At 45.6% G+C, this 20,786-nt stretch overlaps 1 protein-coding gene across 1 annotated transcript in view; it reads left to right on the top strand.

Moving 5' to 3' along the window:
• LOC139228606 (glutamic acid-rich protein) overlaps nt 1–20,786 on the top strand; it is a 48,524-nt gene that overhangs the window by 20,566 nt on the left and 7,172 nt on the right. The window contains exons 2-6 of the mRNA XM_070859782.1: nt 8,287–8,384; nt 11,631–11,677; nt 14,233–14,380; nt 16,542–16,685; nt 17,600–17,676. Coding sequence (XP_070715883.1) covers nt 8,294–8,384; nt 11,631–11,677; nt 14,233–14,380; nt 16,542–16,685; nt 17,600–17,676 — 507 coding nt within the window. The 5' untranslated portion in view covers nt 8,287–8,293. The remainder of the gene's footprint in view (nt 1–8,286; nt 8,385–11,630; nt 11,678–14,232; nt 14,381–16,541; nt 16,686–17,599; nt 17,677–20,786) is intronic.

Raw genomic sequence — 20,786 nt, 5'->3', positions numbered from 1 at the left:
CAAGCACAGGGGTCACACCTGGCAACCACACAACCCTCACCACAACCTCCCATAGCCCACCACTGATCACCTCCCCCGGTCATGACAACTAGGGTATGAAAAATGCTCAGGGGGGAGTATTGTTGTGTATGCATGCCTGTTCACTGTGTGATGTCTGTAACACTGTTATGCAACACTGAATGTACCCTTACACTGTACACACCTTGCCAGTACACCAGAGGGTGCTGCTGCTGGAGACCTAAGGGTTGCCTGTACATTGCAGGTAACCCAATATAAAAAGGAACTCACAGCTTGTTGTCCTCACTCAGGGGCTGCAAATAAAGGACTACAGGTCTGCACAGTTTAAGTATCATACCCTGCCTCGTGGAGTCATTACTAAAGTACATACACAATAGTTTGCATTTCAACCTGTGACACGACCCCAACCAACCCAATTTTGGGAGTTAAAAGATTCAGCCCAGAATGTATAACTTGGACTGAATTACTTCGACATGCTTTGGTTTAATTATCCATTCTCTCACGCAGCTTCACCTGGTCTTGACTCCTCATGTTCAGTACCATAGGGGATTATACCATTGTGACATGAACTAACGTTATGGCATGAATTAATATATGTACAAGTATCAGAACTATTGCCAAAACCAAATCACTTAACCAGTTTACCATTTTGTCTTTCTACTGCAAAGCACTTTCTGTACCAGCAAGTTTTAACTGCTTTGAGGCAGGTAGAGTTTGAAATGTACACCTTTTCATTAGTATGTGATTTCTTTGTCAGAGTGACCCTGTAAGCCATGCAGACTGTCTTTGAAACACATGATTATGGTTACCAGCTCCAACTTGTCACTTCAAGGGGCTGAGAGCAATATCTAATCCTGGACAAAGTGACATTCATCGTGACTTTGACCTAAATTGTCCCTAAATGCAACTGCACTTGCTGCATGTTGACAAGTGACCCGTAGAAGAAAAAAAAGTGATAAAAATTTACATTTTTGAGGACCAAACATTGGGCCCAAGTTTCGGGCCACGCCTAGAACGCCACAGCCTCGACCTGGACGCCCGTTTTTCGCGCCAGAAAGTGCGCCTAAAAAATACTTACCAATTCTCCGGCTCCCTGCAGGTCCTCTGGAGCTGGGCGCGGTGCAGCACGAGCTGTGGGGGGGCGGAGCCAGGTCCCTGCACTGAAAACAGTGCCGAGACCTCTGCACAGGCGCGCTACAGTGGACGCGCATGTGCAGTAGCTCCAGGTGCCCAAAACTGTGTGGGAGGGGCCCGAAGCATGCAGCCCCTAGCCCTGGCCGAATGGCCTTACTGGGGCGGCGTGGATCAGGCTGCACCTCCCACGCCCAGCTTTTGCTTCATCCCGACCCGATCCGCCCCCCCGGACCCGACCCGACTCGACTCCCGCTCCCCCCAACCCGCCCGGACCCGACCTCCACCCCCCGCAACCCCCCCCCCCCCCCCCGGACCCGACCTGACTCGACTCCTGCTCCCACTCCTCCCCGCCCCCCCCCCCGCCGCCCCCGGACTGGACCCCACTCCCACTCCCACCTCTGCTCCCGGACCCGACCCCCCACCGCCCTCGGACCTGATCCAACCCCCGCACCTCTCCCTGCTCCCGGACCCAACCTCACCCCCCCGCCCCCGGACCGGACCCGACTCCCGGTCCCGCTCCCGCTCCCCCCCACCCCCCACCCCCGACCCGAACCCCGGCCACCTACCTGTAAATCCGGTGCTGGGCCCGGCTGGGCCCAGCCCGTTCAGCCTCCCTCTCCCTCTCCCTCTCCCCCCCTCCCTCCTCCTCCCCCTCCCCTCGCTGTGAGAGAGACATACACAGAGAGATAGAGACACTGACAGAGACACACTTTGGGGGGGGGGGGCGGGGGGGCATCCCAGCATGCTGTTGGAGGACTTCCGGTGCTGCAGTCGGTAAGTAGAAAATGTTTTATTTATTGATTTTTACATTTTTTATATTTCTTATTAATTTTTTTTTGATTGATTTATTGATGTATTTATCATTTATTATTGATGATGGCTCTTTATTTGTAAAACTGAAGTGTTTAATGTTTGTAAACTTCCCTTTAAACACCACCCCCCCATTCCCTATGTCTGATTTGTAACCTACGCCTGATTTTCTAAGTGTAGACAAGGTTTTTCTGAGCGTACAAAAATCTACACTTACTCCATTCTAAGTTAGTTTGGAGTAAGATTTCACTGCCTAAACTTTCAAAATGGGCGTAAGTGGCCGGACACGCCCCCTTTTGGAAAAAAAAATCTGTTCCAAACTGAAACTGTTCCAACTGACTAGAACTGGAGCAAACTAAATGCCAAGAATTGCAATTTCCAAGATACTCCATTCTAAACCAGATGCTCCAAAAAAACAGGAGCAACTCAGGCCGAAACTTGGCCCCATTGTTGCAGCTAAAGTGAAGCAAGATTAGAAAAGACAAATTAAATATGAAAATAAATTGGTTAAAATGGGACTCTTCAAATTAATTTAAGACCCGTCTCTTTAAATAAAATGTCTGCAGATACACGTTACAGTACTTTGGAAAGAACTGCACTATCCAAACTTGCAAGAGAAAAGGTCTATCTGTACATCCATGGTGAACAGCTTACCTTCTTGAGAATAACGCCTTTGGCTGAAGCCATAGAAACATAAAGAGCCACATATAAAACAATCGGAATTTTTTTTTGATTCCAGTTTTGAAGAGGAAGTTATGAATGTGTATTTCTTATAATCTAGTGCATTTGGGGATCCCAAATTTTACATCTTCCAAACTGAAAGGCTGAATTTATTTGAAGATTAAAGTTGCTAAATTTATTTCAAGTACTATGAAATTAAGAAAGTTACTTTACCTCTGTGTATTACTGTAGTTATCAAGGACAGAGAGGCAGTCAGTGCCCGTTGGAAGGAGCATTTTGAAGATCTCCTCAACTGAGACTCTGTCTTCGACTCCATCCTGCAGCACGTTACCCGCCACCATCTCAGCACAACCCCAGCCCAGCATGAGGTAGAAAAGGCCATCAGTCAGCTGAAGAATAACAAGGTAACAGGAGCCGATGGAAGTTCCGCCGAAGCACTAAAGCATGGCGGAGCACTATTGGCACAAATACATGACCTCATTTCTCTTATCTGGAAAGAGGAGAGCATGCCGGGAGATCTCAGGGACGCTGTAATCGTGACCATCTTCAAAAAGGGGGACAAGTCCGACTGCGGTAACTACAGAAGAATCTCCCTGCTGTCGGCCACAGGGAAAGTCATCACAAGAATCCTCCTCAATTGTCTTTTACCTGTGGCTGAAGAGCTCCTCCCAAGAGTCGCAATGCGAATTATGTCCACTAAGGGGTACAACGGACATAATCTTCACCGCGCAACAACTACAAGAGAAATGCAGGGAACAGCACCAACCCTTGTACATGGCCTTTTTTGACCTCACAAATGCCTTTGACACTGTCAACCATGAGGGATTATGGAGCGTCCTCCTCCATTTCGGCTGCCCCCCAAAAGTTTGTCACCATCCTCCGTTTGCTCCACGATGACATGCAAGTCGTGATCCTGACCAATGGATCCACCACAGACCCAATCCACGTCCGGACCGGGGTCAAGCAAGGCTGTATCATCGCACCAACGCTCTTTTCGATCTTCCTGCTGCAATTCTTCATCTCACCCTCAGCAAATGGGAATCTGTTCAACCTCCGCCGCCTCCAGGCCAGATCCAAGGTTGTCCCATCACCGTACACAGTACGCAGATGACGCTTGCATCTGCGCACACTCGGAGGCCGAACTCCAAGCCATCATCAACACCTTCACCGAGGCATACGAGAGCATGGGCCTTTAGCTAAACATCCGTAAGACAAAGGTCCTCTACCAACCTGACCCCGCCACATAGCACTGCCCCCCACCCCCCCCGGTTATCAAAATCCATGACGAGGCCTTGGACAACGTGGACTATTTTCCATACCTCAGGTGCCTACTGTCTGTAATAGCAGACATTGTCACCTGAGGAAGAGAATGTTCAAATCCAGAACAACGGTTATGGTCCACAGGGCGGTAGTGATACCCGCCCTCCTATATGGCTGAGATGTGGACTATATACAGCAGACACCTCAACACGCTGGAGAAATACCACCAGCGCTGCCTCCGCAAAATCCCCTGGGAGGATAGACGCACCAACATCAGTGTTCTCGCTCAGCCCAAAATCCCCAGCATCGAAGCATTGACCACGCTCGATCAGCTCCGTTGGGTGGGCCACATCGTCCCCATGCCCAACACAAGACTCCCAAAGCAAGCGCTCTTCATGGGACTTCGACATGGCAAGGGAGCCCGGGTGGGCAGAGAAAACGCTTCAACGACACCCTCAAAGCCTCCTTGATAAACTGCAACATTCCCACCGATTCCCGGGAATCCCTGGCCCAAGACAACCTTAAGTGGAGGAAGAGCATCTGGGAGGGCGCTAAGCACCTCGAGTCTTGTAGCCGAGAGCATGCAGAAACCAAGCATAGACAGCGGAAGGAGCGTGCATCAACCCAGGCTCCCCACCCACCCTTTCCTTCAACCACTGTCTGCCCGACCTGTGACACAGACTGTAGGTCCCGCACTGGAACTCCCTGCCTAAACCTCTTTATCTCTCTACCTCTCTTTCCTCCTTCAAGACGCTCCTTAAAACCTATCTCTTTAACCAAGCTTTCGGTCACCTGCGCTAATTTCTACTCTTGCTGCTCAGTGTCAATTTTTTAATCTCATTATACTCCTGTGAAGCACCTTGAGCCATTTTACTCAGTTAAAGGCGCTACACAAATACAAGTTGTTGTTGTTGCTGCTGGGTTTAGAAGGTGTTTTTGATGAGTGTTATACTGACCAGAAAGGTACCAGTTTTGATCCCTAGCCTGCGCTGCTGTATTCATCTGGGTGCTGGTAATGGGAAAGTGCGACATCCCCACTGACACCTGGGAGTCCCTGGCCATAGACCGCCCTCCAGGAGGGCGCTGAGCTCCTCGAGTATTGTCGCCGAGAGCATGCAGAAATCAAGCGCAGGCAGCGGAAGGAGCGCACGGAAAACCAGGCTCCTTGCCCATCCTTTCCCTCGATGATTATCTGTCCCACCTGTGACAGAGTCTGTGGTTCTCGTATTGGACTGTTCAGCCACCTAAGAACTCATGCTAAGAGTGGAAGCAATTCTTCCTCGATTCCGAGGGACTGCCTATGATGATGATGGTGGGATCACTGCAATGGGTGTCAGAATTCTTGGGCTACAGAGGACACATTCAGCTAGGTCTCCTACTCCTGAACAGTTTCTGGTGAGTAAGGACAAGATTGGACAATACTGACAATGGTTGATATTGTCTAGGCCTGTGCACGAAGAGTGCCCACTTCAGGATGGCTTGAGGTGGCTGCTGCCACTCATAGGATCATGTGTGTCACTTCCTTTGGTAAACATGGGAGTAAAAATAAATGGCGACATTCTTTTTACAGATGTTGTGAATCATAATAGTCGGGCACTAACAATAACAATAAAGCGATACAAGGTGCTTTACAAAAAATAATTAGGTGATCAGACACTGAGCCAAAGAAGAGAAGGTAGAGGCAGTGAGTAAACACTGGGCCAAAAAGATAGAATTATTGCAAGGTTGTGAAGTTTACAGCAGGAACCGGAAATGGTGGCATCAGTCTTTCCGACCTTCAGCTGAAGGAAGTTACGACTTATTCAAGATTTGATGTTTGACAGACAGTCCAACAGCATGGAGGTGGTTATGGGCTCAAGAGAAGTGCTGGAGAGATGGAAGCACATGTCATCAGCATACATGTGGAAGTTAACTAGCTCCATTGGACGGGCCACACACAAGACTCCCAAAGCAAGCGCTCTACTCAGAACTCTTATGCGGCAAATGGAAACTTTCAAGGACACCCTCAAAGCCTCCTTGATAAAGTGAAACATCCCCACCAACACCTGGGAATCCCTGGCCCAAGACTGCCCTAAGTGGAGGAAAAGCATACGGGAGGGCGCTGAGCACCTCGAGTCTTGTCGTCGGGAGCATGCAGAAAACAAGCGCAGGCAGCGGAAGGAGCGTGCGGCAAACCAGACTCCCCACCCACCCTTTCCTTCAACCACTGTCTGCCCCACCTGTGACAGAGACTGTAATTCTCGTATTGGACGGTACAGTCATCTGAGAACTCACTTTTAGAGTGGAAGCAAGTCTTCCTCGATTTCGAGGTACTGCCTATGATGATGATGATGGAAGTTAACCTATTGCTGGTGGGTGCTGCTGCCAAGGGGCAGCATGTAGATAAGGAAGAGGAGGCGGCCAAGGATAGTTCCTTGGGTGACTCTAGAGGTAACAGTATCAGGGAAGGGAGAGAAGCATTGCTGGAGATGCATTGACTTTGTCCAGAAAAATAGAATGGAATCACACAAGGGCAATTTTGCAGACCTGGGCAGTGAAGGATAGTTGATGGAGAAGGAAGGCATGATCAACCGGGTCAAACACTGCAGAGACACTAAGGAGGGAAATGCTCTATCATCACTATCACAGAGGCCTGAATGGATTTGGTATTACAACACAGATGGAAACTGGGCTAGGGGGATTTGAATATGGGGTTGCGAGAGAAATGGGCACCAGAAAATATGAGGCTTAACTCTGAAGGTTCTGTATTTTTGTGTCTCCTTGCAATTTTCATGTGACTGTAGTTTCTGCATTCTAAATTAAGTCATAAAGAAATTGATTCTCTTAAACACAGTCAAATTATCAACATCAACAGATGCTGCTATTGCCACACCATAACCATAACATTTCACATGGAATTTTAACTTGTTTTAAATATGTCAGAGTGGCGTTTGCAGAGCCTGTCAGCTTTAATCTGCCTTGAGAAGTCGGTTGCCTTTATTCTGCATATATTGATTTACATTTCCCTTCTCTTTCTGTTTCTAGTTAAGGACTTTCATACTTCATAGGCAGCACATAAAGAAATGTCAAAATAAGAGTTCCTCTGTATTACAGTGTTCATACCAACGTTTGATTAAAACTATTCTGACTTTTGAAAGACAAAACTCTTGCACAATAAACAAAATAATTGTGACCATGGCAATTTCCATAAGCAGATCAACCAAAACCTAGGACTTTATTTTCCATTGTGTGCAGATTAGCATGTCCGTGTTTAACAATTAACCCCGAATAGTTGTATATCATACAGTGGAGAATACGTGGAATGATAGAATCATAGAATGGGTACACCACAGAAGGAGGCCATTTGGCCCATCGAGCCCGTGCTGGCTCTCTGCAAGAGCACTTCAGCTAGTCCCACTCCCCTGCCCTTTTCCCTTAGCCCTGTAACATTTTTATCCAATTCCCCTTTGAAAGCCACGATTGAATCAGCCTCCACTGCCCTTTCAGGCAACGCATTCCAGATCCTAACCACTCGCTGCGTGAGGAAGTTTTTCCTCATGTCGCCTATCTCATGCCTATCTCATTCTCCTATCACCTTCAATGGTGATACAAGCTAAAATAATGTTGCCAAATGTATTTACAGGTGAAATAATACACAGAAAGAAAAGGACACAACAAGTTACTAAAACAGCAAATCATTTAGAATCAGTTAACTTATCATTTTCAGCGCGATTTTTTTTACAATCTCTGACAAGCAACAGATCCTTTGGATGAAATAGATGTTAAAGAGAAGATCTTGTACGTGGATGATATGAATTGACCCCTGAGAGTTGTAGTTTTATGCCATTGGGCTACTTTTATATTACAACCACTTTACTTGAACAGAGATGTTAACAGTCATTACCTGTTGGGAGCTACGGTATTAATGCCAAGAAATTGTAAGTTCCTTTCTTTCTTTCCCTCCAGACTGTGTTTTGCACCTTGAAATCGATTTTCCTACTGGCTCGGTAATCAGAGTTGGCTCTGTCAATTCGTGTTAAGCTGCAGGTCTGCAGACTTGTTCCCCAGCCATCTAGGAGATCAAAAGGAACTTTTATCAAAATCTGTTTTCCTGCTGACTGCCATTTTAGAAATGTAGTGATAATCTGTATTTTATCTTTTGATATTTAAAAAACATATGAAATAAAGATATAACATCGTGTTTCTGTGGCAATCACATTCTCTCTTGATCTGTGCTATTTCATAAAACTCAAAAAAGAAATGTATCTCACTACATAAACAGTTAACATGTACCATACCATATATCAAACGTTGTGAGACACGGCATGATGACATTTTACAGCAAAACTGCTTGCTTAATTGACTTGTAATCTTTAATTCAATCATTTTTTTATCTTTTCAAAGATCTGACATGGAAGAAGACATCTTTAAGTCAGTCGAGGAAGATCTCGCAGAAGCAATACAAGAAATACCACCTCAAGAAGAGCCGTTGTTAATTCAAGGTATATTAAAGTCAAAACACTGTATAGTCCCACTTTGCAGCAAAGGGGTTCTGTTTCCCTGAGTGGGAAGTAATTTAGAATCATGAGCAGGTATCCATTTCAATGCAGCAGTGATCGGAAGACACTTTATCAACTTAGTTTCATCTCTTTTAGTAATGACCACACCATTTTCTATCCCAGAGCTTAGACCTACATTTGTATCTGTGCTACTCTTGATTCAGGCACTGAGAGGTGTGAGGGTGGTGGCTGGGAGTAACTTACCCACCAATGATTCCCTCCCTTTCTGCGGAGAAGCACCTGCCTTCACTTCGCACCTCCCACTGTTGACATATTTGAGATTGAACACTTGCTGTGTGAGTAATTGTATATGTGAAGCTGTGTTCTTCCATTTGTTGGTGCATTGGGGAGCTTCACCATAGCATTTTTCTTGTTCCTTCTGTTCACATTCATGCCCTTCCATGTTCTCCTTCAACATTCTTCTATATTTACTAGTCACTTATAGTTACTAGTCAAACTCCCATAGCATTGAACACTGAGAGCCAAGATCAAGCATAGTCGTCAGATGAAGAAGAATTGGAGGGCAGTAGAACAATTAAACTGGGCGCACAAACATAATTCAATGAAATTATCTTTATATAATGTTTGATTTGATATTGTTATTTAGAGTTAAGTACCAAAATAAAGCAATTTGGGAGGCTAGGAAATAGAATTGGTTGGAGCATACATGTTTCTCTGCAGTACAAGCTGAGAAGCTGATAGGTACAAAACAATGGAAGCACTATACCGCCATCTTTGGCAAAAGAATGTAATTGCAGTGTGACAAGTTTACATATTATGGGCTTAATTTTCCCCGGTCACTTGCGCTGTTTTTTTTTTCGGTGTATTTATTTTTTGCAAGCTTCCCTCTGCAATCTGCGTCGGCATAACTGACTTCATTACAATTTTACTAGGACAATTTTTTTTTACATCATTGGCGTTCCCTCATGTCTGCGCTGGTTTTTTTCAATTGTTCGCAGTTTGGCCAACATTTTTCCCTCTTAGGTCGGTATATCTGGCCACTCCCAAAAAACCTTCTGCGCACTTAAGAAAACCAGCGAACATTCACAAATCGGCGCTGAAAGACGCCATTGTTTTTAAATCGAAGATTTTGGAGGGAGTCAAGAACACTGTCAAAATCAATAATAAAGTTCAACTTTTTTTTGCCTGTCAACGTAGAAGTGTAAATTTGTTGGATTTACACTGAGAGTTTTTTACTCACTCACACGCCACCACCGAATATCTTGAAGCAGGGCTGGAGGGTCGAAGATTTGGCCAACAGAATCGGACACAGCGGTTTGGGGCTCGGCTACAAAACAAGCCGTGGGGGGGGAATGAGAGAGAGAGAGAGCGAGGTGCCAATCGGAAGGCTTGGAGCCCGGGGAGCGAAGTGTCTTCTGCACTGAAGACTGCAATGAGTGGGCAGGGTGGGGGGGGAAGGAGAGAGAGAAGGGGAGAATTCACAACACACCAATTAGTAAAGGGGGGGGGGGGTGGGGAGGAGAGAGGATAAGTCACAAGACCTTTGGGTGTGGTCCATCCATACAGACCTTGAGGAGAGAGAGAGAACGGCAAACCTGTCCTGTCTGCTTGCTTTCCTGCCATTTTGAGCTTCTTTCAAAAGTTAAATTTAAGTTTGGGGGCAATACTGACAATGCCATGCCTTGTGCGAGCCTTATGCATCATGGTGCTACTCGGGTATATCGAGACAGGCGTTCATACCTCCACCTGAGTGATGCACACTGTGTCAGAAGGTTGGATTGGAAGATGTTCTCCTCTTCAGGCTCGTCCGCGTCTGAATCTTCTGCATCGTCAGAGTTGACATCAAGTTCTGCAAAATATAACAGAACAGTCAAATGGTTAACAGCAGAGGAGGGGGCAAGGTGGGTAGGCTCACACATCGCAGGCCAGGCAGCAGGCTGATTTGAGGGACCATGATGAATTTGCAGGACTTACCCTCTCCCTTGACTGTGGCCTCAGTTTGTGCAGTGGTGGTTGCTTTTTTCCAGGCAGGAGCCATCAAAGCAACGACCCTCTCTTCCAAGGGTGTCAGTGAGTGAAGATTTGCCAGGCCTCCTTCTGTTCGAGTTCTTTCCCTTTTATTATGTGCCACCTTCCTCTGCAAAGATGAAAATGCAACTTTTTAGAGAAGGTGTCTTTCTGCTGGGTGGGACATACAGCTGGTCACATTTATAATTGCAATTGCATTGAATAAATGAAAATATTACTTACACTAACTATTTGACCAAGGTCCTGCCATTTCTTTTTACACTGGCCTCCAGATCTCACAGTGGTCACCACTGCACAGTAATCTTCTGCAACTTGGTTCCAGCGTTTTTTCATTTCTTTGGATGGAACTTTTATGTGACCTCTGCTGGTGTCCAGCTCCTGGCATCTGCTCTCAACCACAATAACTAGTGCCTCCACTTCTTCCTGTAAGAAATACTTGGTCCTTGCACCGTGTTGCACCTTGTATTGCTGCAGCTGCAATTTTTCCAATGCTCTCACACAGCACTCAATGTGTTCACACACACAACTGGCTCTTTAAAAATGGTCAATGTTCAAATCCGAGCTATATTGAGCATTCCAAATGACCATTGGAACGACGTCAAAAACGTAACTTTTTTTCCCCACGCATGCACAGAAGGTGCGGCTTTGTTTTTCGGTGCAGACAGCAGACTCCACCCCCCCGAGGAGACTGGACTCGCTGCATGGCGCCAAATTCGAATTATACATCGGGAAACTTTGGCAAATTATTTCTGCCGCATTTCTGGCCTAGAAAAAAGGACATAACTCTGGCAATACGCCAGAAAACGGGCTTGGGGAATATTGAGCCCAATAAATGTGGGCATAGGAATTTATAATAGCAAAACCTGACACAAACGTGTGACAAAAATGTAACAACAGGAAGTAAGGGTTATTGACAGGAAGTGTGTGTAGATGGAAGATTTTTAATATATGATAGGTTTTATTTTGATCCCTTCTTTGATTTCACCCTCAAATTGTCTTACCTTTCCATTTTTTCACTACATTGCCACTTATTGACTCTTTATCTTTTTTTCACGTTAACTTCTTACATTTTCCTTTTCTACATATACTCAGAACTGTACTATAGTGCAAGTGAATCACTGCAACACTTAGTGAAGTGTAGATTCTCACAAAGGAAAGGCTCAGCACAAAGTTATGTAACAGTTCATTCTTTCACTACAGATGTTCCTATTTTGAAGAAAAGTAAAAAGATCAGTGAAAAATCAGATGTAAGTGACCTTTTTTTGCATTTAAGAATATTATTTGCTACATTGAATTATACCAATGGCACGTGATCAAAATGGATATAAGGATGTACATTAAATTTCTGTTGCTAAAGGAACTTACCTCCATGATCTCTCCTCAACTACCATCCCCATCCCCTGATCTCCCGATCTCCCCATCATCCCCCGAACTCCCCCAACCCCCGATCTCGCCATCCCTCCCCCTCCATCTCCCCCAACCCCCCCCCAGATCTCCAACCCCCCCATCTCCACATTTCCCCTCCATCTCCCCACCCCACCCCCTCCATCTGCCCATCCCCCCACAATCTCCCCACCCACCCGCTCGATCTGCCCATCCCCCCATCTCCCCATCACCTCCTCGACCCCATCCCCCCCCTCGATCATCCCATCCCCCCTCGACCTCCCCATCTCCCCATTCCCCCCTCCATCTCCCCATTCCCCCCTCCATCTCCCCATTCCCCCCTCCATCTCCCCATTCCCCCCTCCATCTCCCTATTCCCCCCTCCATCTCCCCATTCCCCCCTCCATCTCCCCATTCCCCCCTCCATCTCCCCATTCCCCCCTCCATCTCCCCATTCCCCCCTCCATCTCCCCATTCCCCCCTCCATCTCCCCATTCCCCCCTCCATCTCCCCATTCCCCCCTCCATCTCCCCATTCCCCCCCTCCATCTCCCCATTCCCCCCTCCATCTCCCCATTCCCCCCTCCATCTCCCCATTCCCCCCTCCATCTCCCCATTCCCCCCTCCATCTCCCCATTCCCCCCTCCATCTCCCCATTAACCCCCATCCCCCCTCCCATTTCCCCCATCTCCCCATCCCCCCTCCATCTCCCCATCCCCCCTCCATCTCCCCATCCCCCCTCCATCTCCCCATTCCCCCCTCCATCTCCCCATTCCCCCCTCCATCTCCCCATTAACCCCCATCCCCCCTCCCATTTCCCCCATCTCCCCATCCCCCCTCCATCTCCCCATCCCCCCTCCATCTCCCCATCCCCCCTCCATCTCCCCATCCCCCCTCCATCTCCCCATCCCCCCTCCATCTCCCCATCCCCCCTCCATCTCCCCATCCCCCCTCCATCTCCCCATCCCCCCTCCATCTCCCCATCCCCCCTCCATCTCCCCATCCCCCCTCCATCTCCCCATCCCCCCTCCATCTCCCCATCCCCCCTCCATCTCCCCATCCCCCCTCCATCTCCCCATTCCCCCTCTCCATCTCTCCCATCCCCCCCTCCATCTCTCCCATCCCCCCCTCCATCTCTCCCATCCCCCCCTCCATCTCTCCCATCCCCCCCTCCATCTCTCCCATCCCCCCCTCCATCTCTCCCATCCCCCCTCCATCTCTCCCATCCCCCCCCTCCATCTCTCCCACCCCCCCCCTCCATCTCTCCCCCTCCACCTCCCCCAAACCCCTCAAACCCCCTCCATTTCCCCCATTCTCCCCATTGCCCCCCTCCATCTCCCCATTCCCTCCAATCTCCCTCCATCCCCACGTCGATTTCCCCCATCACCCCTCCCCCCCCCCCGATCTCCCCATCGCCCTTCACCGCCCCCCCTCCCCCACCCCGATCTCCCGGGCTTGGTGCAAAGTGGGTGCCCACCCCTGCTGACGGTGAGGTAAACTGTCCCTCTCTGTCTTTTGGAAGGGTGAGCTGACACCAATAATAACAATTAAATATGGGACAAACATTAAACTGGAATGGACCTGTATGTACATTCATTACAATGATGTAGTGGCAGTAGAAGAACAAACTTGTTGAGTCAAAAGCCATTTCAACAACAACAGCATTTATATAGCGACTTTAATGTAGTAAAATGTCCCAAGGTGCTTCATAGGAGCAATTATCAAACAAAATTTGGCACCGAGCCACATAAGGAGATATTAGGGTAGGTGGCCAAAAGCTCGGGCAAAGAGGTAGGTTTTAAGGAATGTCTTAAATGAGGAAAGAAAGGTAGAGAGGCGGACAGGTTTAGGGAGGGAATTCCAGAGCCTGGGGCCTAGGCAGCTGAAGGCATGGACACCAATGATGGAGCGATTAGAATCAGGGATGTGCAAGAAACCAGAATTGGAGGAGCTCAGATATCTCAGAGGATTGTAATTTCTCTTTTATTATGTCCCTAATAGCTCATATTTTCATCTTTTGGGGGGAAATGAGACAGAAAATGAGTTAATATCCCATACCTCCTAGATTATCAAGGGAGAACTGTGCATGTGTAGTGAAAGCAGCATTTTTCAAATCTGGTAACATTGAAGTGTCAGCCCAGATTACATGTTCAAGTTCCTGGAGCGGGGCTTGAACCTACAACTTCCTGCCTCCGAGATGAGAGTGCTCCCATTGAGCCAAGACTGCTACCTCCAGCTCAAGTCAAACTGGCATCGCTCATCTGCTCTCCCTCAACATCATGCTGGTGCTAAACTGCTCTCACATAAGAGCAAATGACTACTTTTACACGTAAGAAATTGTTTGTGCTCATAAGAAATTACTCTATGGGTCTTGCCCATTGAGGTTTCATGATAGAGGTATATTTACATACTTTTTGCAGGACACAGAGAAGGAGAAAGATGAGTTACAAATTGAGGAAGTAAAAGCAGAAAAATCTACAGATGCAAGTGATAGACAAATGGCACAGCAGAAATCAAGTACAGAAGTACCAAAGGATAAGAAACTGAACAGTAAGAAGACCGAAGAAGGTAATGCAAAGAAAATCTATCACGTGATTCACAGTTAAAGATAGAAGTGAAAGATTATTGCATTAAAAAATGATTACATACTAAATTTAAGCACAATTTTAACTCCAAGTTTGAAATGACCTGAATTGTGCCAGGTAATATCCAGTTGGGAGCTAATGTGGATCAGCTTGCTCCCTTTCAAAACAAACCATTCTTTGGTAATCAGAGACAACAAGACACATGTGCCCTGAACCTTGCTAAAATCTCAGTGCTTATCTCGACTGCATGATGGTTTTACTGACTCAGTAGCCAGATTTATAGCAAAGATGGCAACAAACAGATTAAGACTATCACAATTGTTACATCATGCATAATATGAATCAGCCAGAGAGGATACATCTTCTAAATTAAACATTTACATCATTATTTTGCTTATGACACTTGAAACTAAGTTTAATAGTGCAACAGTAATTTATCTGTTGACATCTTTGAGTTTGTAAGTATACATTTCTGGTTTGCAAGCCTGAAATTCCTGATACCATAATGCATTTATGCAGTGCATACATTGCACAAATGGAAAGGCTTTTTAATTAAGTACTTTTTATAGAATTCTCAGGCAACCAGTCGCAAATTATTTCCTTGTCGCCTGATGATAATTTCTTAATTGTAACTCCTTCAGTGTGAAAGCCCTCTGAGCTTAATGATTTGAAGCACACGGATAATTGAGCAGCTGCCCTTACAGTGCTTTTGGCTCACAAATAAATTCAAAATAGCAAAGTGAACAGTGTACTATCTATAATTATGACATAACCTGGAGTATGTTCTGGCCAGTGATCTCTTCTCACAGTTCAGCTGACAGTAATAAAAACTTCCCTTTTGTAGATTATAACATAATTTGAACTTCTCAATTAGACGCCATCTTGTAATCACTACCTGAATAGAGACAAGGGAAGAGGATTTAAGGGTACAGCTGACCATTGCTCCTCTGACAATGCCAGCTCAATGGTGTGTGTTTGCTGGAGGTGTCTTTGCAGTAGATGGCAGAGCTCGGCATCTGTCTGCTACTGATCTGGAGTCTATGCAGCTAGTTCTACTTGGTTATCGCCGGGGAGCTACGTATACCCATAAATGTGGTAGGAGAGTACCGACAGGTGAATGCAGTCTGCGCCTGGTGCAGCTTAACTACCTGCCATCCGTCCCTTTCTCTTCCTTCCTCCAAAAAGCACAAGTAAAGCAGAATCCTCACTAATAAGCACATTGCCAAAATATCACGGACATACCAAAAAATGGCCGTGCCAGAACTCTTGGCATAAAACCTCATAACCAATCAAGCGGAAATAGGAAAGAAAACAAAAAAAGCAAGTTCAGAAATAACCACCAAATGCCGCTACCAATCTTACTATAGAACACTTTAAATCCACTTCCATTAAAAAGCACACTGTTCTAGCTCTGAACGCCCATTTCATCTGGACAGGTATATGTTTGAGCACCGTACCAATGTAGACACTGGGAATTTGCAATGGCATCTAAATATGTAGAAGCCTATTATATTTGGCTGTATTTTTAATAGAAAATCCTGACTGTATGAAAAGCATAGCAACTCTTTTTATATAAAGTTGATTATAGTTTCTCTGTCAACTTCTTTGAACCTAGACATTAAATTGTAACCATCAATAATGTCAGACCATTTACATATGATTAAAAGATTTGTCGGCATCTTGCAATTGGGTCTGTAGGTTGTGAACATTGGGCTTTAACGTTATTAATGTTCTTTACTATAAATTGACATTACTTTGAAGATATTACTCTATCATTCATAAGTTGAAGTTTAATATAATTAACTACAAGTTGGTGAGTGCTTCCCATGCCAGTGCAAAACAGTCAGAAAATTGAATGGGCCACTAAATGAGTGGAAATCATGTGTAACAAATTGTGCGCCCAATTTTCTAACCACATGTTAATTGGGCATAACTGATGGGAAAATCTACCTTGGAAAGTTAAAAGACACTTCTGGAGCACTGAATTGTGTTATAATTCTCCATAGATATATATACAACTGTTTTTTTCTGTTCACTCGAAGGAATCATTTTACTTCTGCTGCCACGATCTCTCAACTAAAATAATAAGAAAACGCAAAAGTAATGGGGGAAAAAACAATTTTTTTCTGTCTTTTCTTTGTCAGTGAAGTTGCAAAAAGTGGCTGTTGAAAAAATTCAAGCAAAGCATGTTGCTGAAGAGGACCCTTGGGCACGAATCACTTTAAATAGATGCATTATTGTTGCTGCAGTGATCGTGGTCTTCAGCATGGGTGTCCAGCTGATTGTCGGTAAGCACTGTCACTGGATGATGCTCTTAGAACTTTGAAGCCTGCCAGTAGATGTAGCTAGTTCAACCTCTTCCCACTAAACACAGGGTTACATTGACATGGATACAACGGTATGAAAGGGATATCACAAGTAACATTGGAAAAGTAATTTCCAATATGCTGGAGCAACAGGGCCAGAAATAACAGGTTCAGGGCTGTAAAAGGTAAATTTCGGATAGTTGTCACAAAGTATTTCTTTACACAGAGGGTGATCAACAGCTTGGACATGTTGCAAGATTGGTGGTTTAGGCCAGGACACTTCTTTGTTTAAGAAATAGTGGGATCCTGTAATAGTTGCTATTCTGGAAGGATTTAATCAAATGGGCTGAAAAGCCTCCTTTAACAAAAGCTATACGAACATACAAACAATGTCAGACAGGTGAAGATTCTCTGGTCCATCCAGCCTCACCCATACCATTGCAATCCCTTGTGTATCACCAGATATACAACATACCCTTCACACCACCCTCTCCAAAATCATGTGATCACCGACCAGGGAGAGACGAAAAAAACAGATTAAAAACCCAGACCAATTTGGGGGGAAAAAACTGGGAAATTCCTCTTTGACCCATCTAGGCGATCGAAACTAGTCCAGGAGAGCACTCTGGCTCTGAATTCCCTAAAGTACCTCCTTTTATAAGAGGTGATATCCACCCAAACCAGAAACAGCTACAGCTCTCGCTTGAAAGAATTCAGCGAGGGCTGTGATGTAACAATGTCATGAAAAAACACGTACAAGTAGAATCTTTAAAGAAAAAATAATGGATAAAATGGTGGAGACGACCATTCTGTGGGCTGAACGTTGCAGTTAGACCTCAGTACTATGTATACAGTTTGCATTTAGCACGGTTGTCTGAAACAGACTATTTTTACAGGTATTTTTGAAGTAGATGATGAACCTATGTTGGTGTTTTCTGATGGTGGCCTACTTGATGATGAAGATTTGAAATTGGTAAGAAGGTTCCTTTAAAAAGTTTCTATACTCTTTTTAGAATAATTACATTCATAGGATTACATAGGATATACGTCAGAGAAAAAAAATTCGGCCCAACCAGCTCCACTCGAGCCTCCTCCCATCTTTCCTCATCTAACTCTATCAGCATAACCCTCTATTCCCTTCTCCCTCATATGCTTGTCTAGCCTCCCCTTAAATGCATCTGTACTATTCACTTCAACCACCCCCTATAACACTCTACAGTTTTCCTAAAAAGACAGAAGCTCAGCTTTAATTGTTTTGAGCTCGTTAATAGATAAGCCCACCAGACACTCTAATATTTTTATTGATTGATATATTATATTTGGCTGTATTTTTAATAGAAAGTCCTGATTATATGAAAAGCATAGTAACTCTTTTCATATGAAGTTGATTACAGTTTCACTGTCAACTTCTTTGAATCTAGGCATTAAATTGTAACCATCAATAATGTCAGCCTATTTACATATGATTAAAAGGTTTGCCAGCATCTGTAACTAAATTTCAGAATATTGATTAATCCTGGAATTTTTTGATATCTGTTAATGAAGCCAGAAATCATAATCATTCACCTCCGTTACTAACAGAAACAAAATCTGTTAATTCTTTTTTTGATAAGTTTTCTGAATTTACTGCCAAATTCCCTAATCTTGGTGATAATGCAGAGAATAAAACCTTCCACTACCATCGCATAATCGAGTGAACTAATCATTAATGTATCAACTTTGTCACCACCAATGATTTCTTGCAATAATGCCTGCATGTTGTGATTTATGGACTTAAAGATGTGAATCCACTGCTTAATAAGTTGAATTGGGGTCAGGAAGTGAAATCCACACTATGATTTATTAATCAGCTGGCAAAATATGAAATTAGGATGGATAAGGAACAAGAAGAGTTGAGTAAGAAGAGAAGACACAAGGTTGAGGTGAAAAACACATACTGGTAAGGACAAAGATTGAGACTGTTAGAGCGAAAGGCAAGGGCTATAGGTGGGCAAACCAGGTGGCAAAATATTAAATAACATTGGAATAGGTAGAGGATCAAATTTGTAGCTGGCCAAAGAGCAAATCCAGTGCTGTTTACTTATTAAGACGGGAGGAATAAGTAAGAAGGTTCCTTTAGACAGTACTAATGCTCAGCTGTGGCTTAGTGGGTACCACCCTTGGGCCCAAATGTTTTTTCAGCGCACTCACCAGAGATGCGGCAACTTCTTAGGGTGAAAATGGCACCAAAAAGATCTCCCCGGATTCTGACCGCTCTGTGGCCTCTCCCATGGCTTAGCGCAGCGTGGTCTGTCCATTAGGGGGCGGGAGCTACTGCGCATGCGCGAAAAACAGTGCCGGCAGCTCAATGCATGCGCACTGGAGGTTTCACGCATGCGTAGTAGCTCCTGCCCTCAGCCGTGCTGCAGCGTGGGACCCGATGTGTCCCGCCCCCTATCCCCGGCCGAGTGACCTCACAACGCGCGCCAGGCTGGCTGCTGGAATAGTCAGAGAGAGAGTCAGATCACTGGAATAGTCAGAGAGTTCGTCAGAGAGTCAGAGAGAGAGAGTGAGAGTGTCAGAGAGTGAGAGTGTCAGAGAGTGAGAGTGTCAGAGAGAGAGTCAGATCGCTGGAATAGTCAGAGAGAGAGAGAGAGTCAGAGAGAGAGTCAGAGAGAGAGAGTGTCAGAGAGAGAGAGAGAGAGTCAGATCGCTGGAATAGTCAGAGAGTTCAGAGAGAGAGTCAGAGAGTCAGAGTCAGAGAGAGTCAGAGTCAGAGTCAGAGTCAGAGAGAGTCAGAGTCAGAGTCAGAGAGAGAAAGTCAGAGTCAGAGAGAGAGAGAGAGTGTCAGAGAGAGAGAGTGTCAGATCGCTGGAATAATCAGAGAGAGAGAGATAGTCAGAGAGAGAGAGTGTCAGAGAGAGAGACAGAGAGTTCAGAGAGAGAGTCAGATCGCTGGAATAGTCAGAGAGTTCAGAGAGAGAGTCAGAGAGTCAGAGTCAGAGAGAGTCAGAGTCAGAGAGAGAGAGTCAGAGTCAGAGAGAGAGTCAGAGTCAGAGAGAGAGAGAGAGTCAGAGTCAGAGAGAGAGAGTCAGAGTCAGAGAGAGAGAGTCAGAGTGAGAGAGAGAGTCAGAGAGAGTGAGAGAGTGTCAGAGAGAGTGAGAGAGTGTCAGAGAGAGTGAGAGTGTCAGAGAGAGTGTCAGAGAGAGTGAGAGAGTGTCAGAGAGAGTGAGAGAGTGTCAGAGAGAATGAGAGAGTGTCAGAGAGAGAGAGAGTGTCAGAGAGAGAGAGTGTCAGATCGATGGAATAGTCAGAGAGAGAGAGTCAGAGTCAGAGAGAGAGAGTGTCTGTCAGAGAGAGAGAGTGTCTGTCAGAGAGAGAGAGACACAGATCGCTGGAATAGTCAGAGAGCGAGAGTCAGATCGATGGAATAGTCAGAGAGAGTCAGTCAGAGGGAGCGTCAGTTCCCTGTGCTCTCCCACCTGGTCGTCCCGCCCGCATCTATCCCCGGCCGAGTGGCCTCTCGCAACGGCTGGCCCACTGACTTCCTGGGCCCGAGTTAGGAAGGTAGGACTTAAGTTTTATTTTTTATTTCTTCTTGATGGTTTTTATGTTTCTTGAATGTTGTTGTGCTTTGTTTAGTGCTTTGTAAGGTTCTCTTCCCTTCCCTTCCCGCCCCATCTCTGGCTATCTGCGTTGATTTCTTAACTCTCCACAAGGGCTTTCTGTGCAGCCACAAGTGGTCACATACCCTGGCCTAAGTTAGTTTGGAGCAACTATTAGCTGTCCAAAGTGGCTTAAATGACTAAAACTGGCGTAGGTGGCTGGTAACGCCTCCTTTTGAAAAAACTAAACTAAACTAAAAAAAAAATCCTAATTAACTCACTTACACTGGCGCAAACTGAATGTGCAAAATAGGGATTTTTAAGATACTCCAGAAAAATCAAGTTTCTCCAAAAAAAATAGCAACTCCTGGCCAATTTTGGGCCCAATTGTCTGAGTCAGAAGGTTGTGGGTTCAAGTCCCACTCCAGAGACTTGAGCATATAAATCTAAGCTGACACACCAGTGCAGTGCAGAGGGAGCACTGCACTGTCGGAGGTGC

Source organism: Pristiophorus japonicus, chromosome 18 (assembly GCF_044704955.1).
Source record: "Pristiophorus japonicus isolate sPriJap1 chromosome 18, sPriJap1.hap1, whole genome shotgun sequence".
NCBI classification, from domain to species: Eukaryota; Metazoa; Chordata; class Chondrichthyes; family Pristiophoridae; genus Pristiophorus; species Pristiophorus japonicus.
This window is presented reverse-complemented; position numbering and strand designations above follow the sequence as displayed.